We start from the raw sequence: 10642 nt of genomic DNA on the forward strand, positions 1-10642 counted from the left end.
AGAGGACAAATGGCACACATGGAAGCATGCAAAATGCAAATACATTGATCACTGAAGGTGGGAAGTAACATGGTTTCCTAGGGACAGATTCCTGGGCAATATGAGCCAGGATCTCAGATCCATAGATGATGGACTCAGACTCCCTCTAGAACCCACTTTCTCTACCATGTCAGAGGACTTGGGTTGTCCTCAACTCCCAAGGTCCCCAAGGTCTCATGAAGGGGTGCTGTGAAATCAAGTTAAACCCTTGTCTGTGTTGCTTCTCAGCCCGAGCAGGTCTTTGGGTAGCTGCCCAGATATGTCCTGGCACTGCACTCTCCATCCGCCTTAACCACCTGCATGTCCTAAGATGATGCCTAGTTATCCTCCAAACACAAAGCCCACATGGATCAGGGACTGTGTCCTGCTGAGACAGGAGCATTTCCAAGGCAGCCCTGTCTGCTTATACCATTCATGTGGAGTGACATAAATTAAACGTCTTCCACTATCCAGGCACATACACACAGAGAAAATATGTAAAATGCAGTGTGTCAAGTCATGTTTTATTTGTCTTTAAGTTTCCCTGGCTATTAAGCTTCAACATATTTATTGTTTTCCCTCCCCCCTCCTTTTTGGAAAGCTTGGAGTAGTCCCCTTGAGTTCAAAACAGGATTGAAAATGGTTATATCTTACACTGTCCTGCCCTGCCAAAACTATCTGCACTTCTGCATACAGCTTAGGGAATTGTGTGTATTTTAGCTCTTGCCACAGCCAAGGTCATATGCACTCTGCAGTGTGTTGGAGCCTGCATCCTCCCTTCATTTCCCTGGATTCTGTGGCAGGATGGTGGAAGTTCTCCAGTATAATCAGACAAAACTGGGGAATATTGATAAATTAAGTCTGAAATTGAATAGCTCTTTCCCCGGTTATTTATTTTGGTGTTCTATTTAGTGCATTCTGCATGGCCTTCACAGCGCCAGGTTTTACTATGCTGCAAGTTTTGTAACTGACAACTTGTAATGATCTCCTGAAAAGTTCTCTTGAGGAGAGCTGGAAGGATTAGCAACTGGGGAAGGAGCAGCTGAGGACGGGGCACAGTAGAAGCATCCAAATCAGCCAGAGACCATGCCATTAGTACGTGTGGTTGATGGATGGTTCTACTGAATGCATTAGCAGCCCTGGCATCCACCTGGTAATCATTAGGTTCCAGAGTTAGTCTGATGTTGCTGTAACGCAACCTTCCAGAGCTGCCAGAACGGCTGCAGGCTCAGGCATACCTCACACACTCACTCACTTTGGATTTTTGGGGCTTCCTCTGCACCCTTCACTTCTTTAATACATTTATGTATTTGGAGTGCACTGTTGATGTAGGGGACGATTCCCACAGAAAAAAGTGTAGCTGCCATATCACAAAGATCGTGGCATGCGCCGTGTTTTCCAATGGCCGCAAGCAAGCCCTGAGGCGAGGCCACCTCGGCTCCCTGTGGTGAATAGAGAAGAGTAACCTGGTGAGCTGTCAGAAATCTGGCTGTGGCCATGGTGAGGTTGCCAAGGTGGCTGGGTTAAAATCCCTCCCCCCTCCCTTCTGAGTGCAGAAAAGAGCTCCTCCTGAGACGGAGCATGGCTTAGAATGGCTTCCCTCTTCCTCACACTTTTTCCCATCCCTCTGTGGCCCGCTGACTCTTGGAAGGGTTCCCACATATCCTTCCCCCTCTGCAGGTCCCCACAGCTCCAGCTGCAATTAGACCTGCTGTCTTCAGAGTTACTCTGAGATCTTGCAGCGTTGGGGAAAGTGCTGGCAAAAAAAGTGATGTTATATTATCATCATCATCAACAACATGCTGAAAGGTGCAGCTGCTTTCCCTTTGTCTATTAAAATCGTTTCCGTGTTTCGTGCACAGGAAGCAGAGGAAAAAGTTGCATGACCGCCTTCGGCAGAGCCTCCGCTCAGAAAGGAACAATGTGATGAACATGGCCAACGGGCCACACCACCCCAACCCGCCGCCGGATAACGTCCAGCTGGTGAATGTAGGTTTTACTGCCTGCGTTTCAGCCTAGGCTGCCAGTGCCACAGCAAAGCTCACCCTGCAGCTTTTAAACTTCTACCTGCCTCAGGCTGGTGACTGAATTCTCTTGGCTTTCTCCACCCAGAAACAATTAGGGACTTTGCAAAAAATACACAGTAAAATGAGATATGTTTCTGCAGATGGCCAGTTTGCTGGGGCATACCGCAGTGCTGCAACTGTGCCTGTGGATCTAGGACACCAAAAGCAAGAAAACCACCTCTGAAAAAAATAGTAATGGCTCTACAGCAGGGCTAAGTGCTGTAGGGATCAGTTTCTTCAAACACACATGTCTTGCTCTTCCTACTGCCCCTGGCCTGATGGTTGGTGAGTAGGAACAGCCCCCTCAGATCAGGAATGTGACATTATGAACTCATGGGTAAAAGTATGAATGAAGATCTCATCTGGACAGTAGCAGTGGCTGGGGCAGATACTCCACCAGCATCCCTTAGCCATTTGTCAGAGCAGAGCAGAGTTACTCTTCAACTAACCCCTTGGCCAAGCTCCTTGGCCTTAGAAGCCAGGGCTCACGTTGCTGGTAGCCACTGCCTCCTGTCTTCCTTTTCCCAGGGAAGCCTGATGCCAGGAGGGAACGTTCCTGCTGCCTCAAGCCATCTCTGCTCTCCTGCTCCACCATCGCTGTACATATTCATGACAGCTCATTGCAGGGGTGAACCCTGGCTCTGCTAAGTCAATGGCAGTCCTCCCACTGACCTTCGTTAAGGCCAAGACATCTTTTCAGAAGAGCTCAGCTTCCAATATTTCCCCTCAAAAGACCTAAATCCATGGTCAGATTATTAAGAGAGGGGAAACCAGGAGTTCCCACTGAGGAGAATGGAGAGTCGTACCAGCAACAGCACTGGGGGGGCTCCAGATGAAAGCTGTGCAGGAGGTTGGGCACTGCACACCTCCAGCCCCATCTCAGGACGCTTTGGCCCATTCTGTAGATCGTCCCCTGATGAATAGGTCTGCCCTGGTGCTGCATCCATGGGCATTGAAAATAGCCATTTCCTGCCCAGATTCTTATCCTGCAGTGAACAATTGCTACTGCTAACTACTGCTGTCTTCTCCATCAGAAAACAGTATTTTTGATGTATCTGGTAGTAAAGGGGGGGTTGCCTTTCCAGGTCTCTATCCATGAGGACTTCTCATTCCCTTGTTAAATACATATAGAATCATAGAATATCTCAAGTTGGAAAGAACCCATAAGGATCATCGAGTCCAGCTCCCTGCTCCTTGCAGAACTACCTAAAACTAAGCCATATGACTAAGAGTGTCCTCCAGATGCTCCTTGAGCTCTGACAGGCTTGGTGCCGTGGGGAGCCTGTTCCACCCTCTCAGTGAAGAACCTTTTCCTCATGTCTGTTAATTATAGCCTGATTGGGATGCAGACTTTTGCTAATTTCCTCATTTGTTTCCTCCTACTTTGAGTTTAGATGGGGTATGTATGCAGAGGTGTACATGAATGTGCTCAAGTGTGTCAGTGTGGTTTCTGCCTGTATTTAAGTGACAAAGTTTGTGCTTTGGCACGTGTAAAAAACTGCGACTTGGCGGGGAGGAGGGCGGGATTGGAAATGATGTCTGCAAATGTGCTGTGAATTACAGTTTGTAAACCTGAGGTTTGTCTGGTTTTTTTCAGCAGTACGTTTCAAAAAATGTAATCTCCAGCGAGCATGTCATTGAGCGAGAAACAGAGACCTCATTTTCTACGAGCCACTACACCTCAACAACACATCACTCCGTGACAGTCACCCAGACACCCAGCCACAGGTACTGGAAGGGGAAGGCAAACAGCACCTGTAATAGCTGATCTGTTGCTGTTGAAAAATGGAAAAGATGTATAAAAAAACAACCCAGAAAAATCTATGCTTCCTTCATAGTGTTTTCATTTTAAGACTAACAATAGTTGATGTCACGTCACCTAACTAATTATCTTTCCAGGAATTTACAAAGGGCTTTATTGACTGAATGGCATTCCAATACTGTTACAGTGACTTTTAGTATATGCCAGTTGCTAAATCAGTGACAGTCCTTGTGACTAGAAAGCCCTCCTTCCTTCTTTTATCCACACATGCATAATCAACTTGATGCATGTGGATTCATACAATTCACAAAACTCTGCAGCCCCAGTTACCAACCCGAAGGTTATGGTGCACATCCCAAGCAGCAACAGAGCCCTTCCTTTCCCCTGGCTAAACTTCTGTTCATCTGCATTTGCCACCAAAGCACCCTCTCACGCCCCCCTCCCTTCTTTTCCTTTCCTGGTTGCTGCTCTCCAGCTGGAGTAATGGCCACACCGAAAGCATCCTCTCCGAAAGCCACTCAGTGCTTGTCAGCTCCTCCATGGAAAACAGCAGGCACACCAGCCCAGCAGGGCCCCGGGGCCGCCTCAATGGCATCGGCGGGCCACGGGAGGGCAACAGCTTCCTCCGGCATGCGAGAGAGACCCCTGACTCCTACAGAGACTCTCCTCACAGTGAAAGGTAGGACACGCCACCTCATTGCTTTCAGCTGGCAAGGCCTGGTGCTCCCGGATGGTTTCAAAGCTCGGGAGCACAGGAGGAAACCCAACAGTGCAGCTGTTCGTGTAGGGCGTGCATCGCCTCATTCATAAAGGTGGAGAGTGTGGGAGTAGTTTAAAGTCTACCAAAAGCATTTCTTCCTTTCTTGCCTCTGCTGGATTTATTCCTAATAGACAGCAGTTCACATTTGGATGAGCTCCTCTGAAGTAATTTGTCAGAAATTTCCTCTATAAAGTAAAAACGGATCTTTGCCTAATTATCAGTTTCTCAGAAGAAGCTAGTGAGAAAACTGAGGGATTTTGTGAACCACAAAAGGTGGGGAGAAAGCAATGTATTGATCCATAGGAGGAGGGCACTAAGGACTCCTAAGCAGTATAGGAATTCTGCCGTCACCTACTTTCTGGGGGATTCCAGCTCCTAAACCCATTATTTCCTTTGAAAATTCCCCTTGACACTTTATTAAATAAAAGCAAGGAACACAAAGTACAAGCCAGAAGGACCCTGGTCATTATTAAATCAGGAGTAGTTAGAAATAAAGCTGGCCAGATGTTTTCCAGCAAAGTAATTTTTTCTCTGAAAAGGCTGGTTCATCACCAAGGCACACCTAAGGTCTGCCTTGAAGTGCATCAGTTGCAAGAAAACTTTTACTGAAAAAGTCTTCTCAGCTTTAGGCTGGGATTTTGTCTCAAGAGCATGGGACGGCCCCAGAGTAGCAAAAGAAAGACTGAGAAGAAACAAGACATTTAAAGAAAGCTTTGCTCCCAACCATCAGAGGCAGAAGAAAAGGAAAAGAAAGGGTTACTGGACCAATTCTCTGAGCATTGTGAAATCACAAGGGATTTGATCTCGTGGGATGTCTGTGATGTCAAAAATGCAGCCAGGCAATCCCCAAGGAGACCGAGTTGTGTAGGAGACAAACTGTGGTTTCCAGAAAAATGGATATGCAGGTATGGCAAAACCCATTTCTGTGGTACTCCCTCTGCTACACAAACAACTGCTCAGCAGCGGGATGAGGCACCACGGCTGAGGGCTCTCTGAATGAGGCCTGTAGGACCACTAAGGATAGTGGACTGGCTCTCTCTTTATAAAAGTTGCCTGTTATTTACCATGGAATTTAATTTCAGGATATGTGGCTCACATGACATAAACAGCCATGGTACCAATCCAGCAGAGCACTTCAACAAGATTAACTTTTAATTGTGCAAGTAGCCCTGTTTAAATCAGCAGGATTACTCACGTGGGTAGAGCTCAGCGTGTGCTTAAGTGCTTTGCTGGATCAGGACCTATAGCAGTACATACGGCATTGTCTCCTGCCTGGGAACCATACAGGATGCACGGCCACACGCCCACCGACGGCAAGTATTACAGCTTAGTATATTTGGGCATCTGCATGTGAGAAGCGAAGATCATTCACGCTGTCTTCCCACATTGCCTGGGACACCCAGAGCATCATTCTGATATAAGCTGTTTAGATTTTAGAGGTGGCGAAAGGAGCATGTGCCTTTCCATTTCAATGAGAAGAAAGAAGGCATTTCATCAATTATTGTGTTTCTTTAAGATCATGCTACGAGTGAAAAGCAGCAACATTTGTGTGATAATTCACCAGGCATTGATGGCCTAGCCTGTGCGTGAAACAACTGTGAATTTGGAATGCAGAAGATAGTTCCCTGGGCATTAAATTAGGCCTCATCTATTTTTAGCAAGCAGAAAATACATGGCAGATTATTTCTGAGATTGATTGCATGTATGTGCGTGTATATAAGGGGGAAAACAAAAGTTATTTACAACTAAAAATTACTCTGAAACATAAAGGAATGTATGAGCTGACAAATTACTTCCTGAAGCCATCCAATGTTGCTGTGCTGTGAATTGGTAGATCAAGGCTGTGCTCCCTCCACCCTCCAGTCCCCCAGCCCCTTCACAATTTTGAAATTAAATAGAATAGACATTACAAGGGGTTCTTTTGCATTACCCCATCCCTTTGTTGGATCCCATGCCCTGACACCCGTTTACACGAGCAGAGGACCCAAGCACCTATATTTTAAAAAGTCCTTGGCCATCTTACAGGAGAGAAGATCAAAAAACACCATCTCTGCACGAAAGGCTGGACTATATGATGAAGTTGGCAGCATGTAACTAGTTAATGCTTGTTGGCTGGCTGTGGATACACTCTGATTCCCTTTCACTGAGCCAGCATCGTTTACCTCTTGTTGGATGTGAAGCTGGATAAATCCATTGCCTTTTAACCTTCCTTTTGGGATGGGCTGGAGCTGCATGTGTTCGGCTCCTGTGCCTCAGCTCGTGGACAGCAGCTTGTTAGCACTGCCCCATTATGGTGTGGGGGAATACACCAGAAATGTGTGAATGCGCAGCACCCCGGCATGAGTAACCTGACACTGATGGAAGCGTGCACAGTACGCTGAACGCATTTAACTAACTTAGTGCGTTAACTGAACCAGTTTAGCTAAAACCCAGTCTGTCAATCCAACACTGTCTACGTCCAACACTGTACCAGCTGGGGAAGTAGAAAGGCTTCAGGTTTTCAGACAATGCCTATTTAAAAATGTGAAAGGGATGAAAAGCTCACTTATGGAAGGAAAAATGAAGAATTACTTCATTCGTCCAATGCACAGACCTACTAATTGCCCTCTGCTCTCACTAGCAACCAACTTGATTAATTCCCATGCATAACTCCAGTTTTGTTTTTCTTTCTCCTGTTCCTCAGTTGATGTAAATCAATGTGCCTATACTGAAACCAATTTACTCTACTACACATCAGTTCAGGATCTGCCCCAGTTTCTCTTTTATCCAATAACTCTGTTTTAATTAAGTGTAATATGTGCAACTGAGTCATAGATTGGATAGAAAAGTTGGATTCAGATTTATTTTGGTAATTTCAGACTCAGAGTAAAAAATTACTAATGAAAAACTTCATCAATCATAGCCATATAACTTGTCTCAATGAGCCTGTGTAAGACATGGAGCTTAGAAAGATTTTAAATTTGGACACAGATGAAATTCAGGCAGGTGAACTTAAGATAAGAACAAAAGCAAAGCCAAAATATGCAAAATGTCGTGCTGGGCACTGTGCCTTTGATCAAGAGGTTTCAGGCAGATCCTCACCTGGCATGAATCTGCATGACCTCATAGCATCTCATGGAGGTCTGCTAACTCAAACCAGCTGAGAGTCTCACATTTTTTGTCCTCTTCCTTTGGGACAAGCTCTGTACTGGCACCTGAGCTTTGTTTTCAGAAATCACCTTTGACCACTACCCTTCCCACAGAAACTTATGAAGGAATAGGGGCAAATTTCGCAGAGCAATCATGAACACTAGGCCAGACAGTCCTCTCTGTCAGCATTTGTTCCCACACACGAGAACAAATAATGCTCCATGTTTCTTTGCAGATAGACCTACCAGCCAGGGTAGCCAGCACCGAAGGAGTGGAGCAGCACAAAGCTGCTGGAACAGTGCTGCAAATCTTCCTCTGGCTACCTCCAGCAATTAAAATTAGCAGAATCTGGCTCTAGATTTTGTCCAAACTTTGCTTTCCTCCTTAGCCTGAGACAGTCTGGTTGCCAGAAAAGGGTGAAGCCCCAAGAGGACTGTCCCTCGGTTCCTTTCCTTTCTCTCCTCCTGTCTGTTTGCATGCACCCCAGGTTCTGGTCAAATCCTGCCAGAAGTGCAGCAGCCGTTTTCCTTTTGAGAAAATACTTGCAAATGCATTTTGTTTCTGGCAGCCCCCCAGTCTCTGAATCCCATTCCTGGATTCATTCCAGGAAGTTATTCTGGCAAATAATTTACAACATCTCCATCGCTCTTCTGAGGTGAACAGACCTGGGGGCTTTTCTGTGCTCCTCCTGCTCTCAAACGTTTTTGCCCAGAGTCCCAGAAGTCAGCGGTTTTATAGGATTAATAGCAACAGAAAAGTTTCCCTGATAGCCCTGTGTGAGGATGCTGGGGATCTTAAGGGATCCCTGCCTTTTCTGTGCCAGCCCACGTGAACAGCTGTGTTCACATGTCACCACCACTCCTGTGCTTGCAACCTTTCCCCATCTCTTTTCTTCAGGTATGTCTCAGCTATGACCACACCAGCTCGCATGTCACCCGTCGATTTCCACACTCCTACTTCTCCCAAGTCCCCCCCCTCCAAAATGTCGCCACCGACTTCCAGCTTGACAGTCTCTGTCCCTTCGGTGGCGGTGAGTCCCTTCATAGAAGAGGAGCGACCACTGCTCCTGGTGACCCCGCCACGGCTACGTGAGAAGTACGACCACCACCTTCAGCAGTTCAACTCCTTCCACCACAATCCTGCCCATGAGAGCAACAGCCTGCCGCCAAGTCCTCTGCGGATAGTGGAGGATGAGGAGTACGAGACCACGCAGGAGTACGAACCAGCACAGGAGCCTCCAAAGAAACTCACCAACAGCCGGAGGGTCAAAAGAACGAAGCCTAATGGCCACATTTCCAGCAGGGTGGAAGTGGACTCCAACATGAGCTCTGAGAGCAGCAGCTCTGAGACCGAAACCGAAGACGAAAGAATAGGCGAGGATACACCGTTCCTGAGCATACCGAACCCCATGGCGACCAGTCTGGAGCCAGCTGCTGCCTACCGGCTGGCTGAGAGCAGGACTAACCCAGCGAATCGCTTCTCCACACCGGAAGAGTTGCAAGCAAGGTTGTCCAGTGTGATAGCTAACCAAGACCCTATTGCTGTATAAAACATAAAACACATAGATTCACATGTAAAACTTTATTTTATATAATGAAGTATTCCACCTTTAAATTAAACAATTTATTTTATTTTAGCAATTCCGCTCATAGAAAACAGGAGAGGAAAAAAAAACTTTTATAAATTAAATATACGTATGTACAAATGTGTTATGTGCCATATGTAGCAATTTTTTACAGTATTTCAAAAATGGGGAAAGATATCAATGGTGCCTTTATGTTATGTTACGTTGAGAGCAAGTTTTGTACAGTTACAATGATTGCTGTCCCATAGTATTTTGCAAAACCTTCTAGCCCTCAGTTGTCCTGGCTTTTTTGTGCACTGCATTATGATGACTGGATGTATGATTTGCAAGAATTGCAGAAGTCCCTCTGGTCGCTTGTTGTAGAATCCCCAGATCAAAAAGCCCTGTAATGGCACTCCCACCCTACCCACCCCACCAGAAACACACAGAGAAACACACACACACACACACAGAAAAAAAAGATTTAAAAAAAAAGCTGAAAAAACAACAAAAAAATAGTTTCTTCTATAAGAAGTTTTATTTGCTTTCTGTGTAAGAAATGAGTTTTGTCTGCTCTCTGCCAGCCAAAAGGTTTGCTTCTTTGAGCACTGGGATAATAGTAGATCCAACAGCATGCTACTATTAATTACAGCAGGATAACAAAACAAACAAACAAACAAAAAAAACAAACAAAAAAAAAAGCCAACCTGCATTAAATAATGTTACTTATAGAAAGAAAGTAATACTGTGATTTTAAACCAAATATATTATTAATCAGAGGTCAGCTTGTAATTACTAGAAGCTGCCATTTCATTATTTTCCAGATATTAATTGTCCTAGTTATCCCTTAGAAAATGGGTTTAGGTTAGCTGAGGCTTTGAACCCAATACTCTATTAAAAAAAAGGAAAAAAAAGACAAAAAAGAAAAAAAGAAAAAAAAAAAAAAGATTTATATTAGTTTAAGTTAATGGGGCAAATATAATAGCAGATATCTGTAACCAAGCAAGGAAGAGATCTAGCTGGAAAACAAATGCCACTAATAAAAGTGCAATCAGTTTTCACCTCTATTTTTTAATGTTGATTTATAATAGATGATTTATCCTTTTGTTTCCCCTCAATTTTCCCCCTTTTCTTCTCCTCCTCAGAAAGAACCCTGACAAGCTTCTAGCAATACCTTGTTAGAGTTGCTGTTGGAGTAAGGGTTACTCTTGGACACAGAAATGACTTTCAGGGAAGAACTGATTTGCTGTATAGTTAAAAAGTATAGGCAAATAGGAAGGACATAGCGGAAGTATGGAGTTCATTTCTACTCACCTTTATTGACTCCATTATTTGGGGTGAGG

General features: G+C 45.1%; 1 protein-coding gene across 8 annotated transcripts in view; it reads left to right on the forward strand.

Annotated features, from left to right (window-relative positions):
* NRG1 (neuregulin 1) overlaps window positions 1-10165 on the forward strand; it is a 184485-nt gene extending 174320 nt beyond the window's left edge. For 7 of the 8 annotated variants that reach the window (XM_072860040.1, XM_072860037.1, XM_072860041.1 and 4 more), the window contains 4 exons: window positions 1881-2007; window positions 3682-3812; window positions 4322-4525; window positions 8633-10165. In XM_072860040.1, coding sequence (XP_072716141.1) covers window positions 1881-2007; window positions 3682-3812; window positions 4322-4525; window positions 8633-9284 — 1114 coding nt within the window. In that variant the 3' untranslated portion in view covers window positions 9285-10165. The remainder of the gene's footprint in view (window positions 1-1880; window positions 2008-3681; window positions 3813-4321; window positions 4526-8632) is intronic. The other variant, XM_072860039.1, reaches the window with a different exon arrangement.
* Window positions 10166-10642: the final 477 nt, after the last annotated feature.

This window comes from Ciconia boyciana, chromosome 4 (assembly GCF_034638445.1).
Source record: "Ciconia boyciana chromosome 4, ASM3463844v1, whole genome shotgun sequence".
Taxonomy (NCBI): domain Eukaryota; kingdom Metazoa; phylum Chordata; class Aves; order Ciconiiformes; family Ciconiidae; genus Ciconia; species Ciconia boyciana.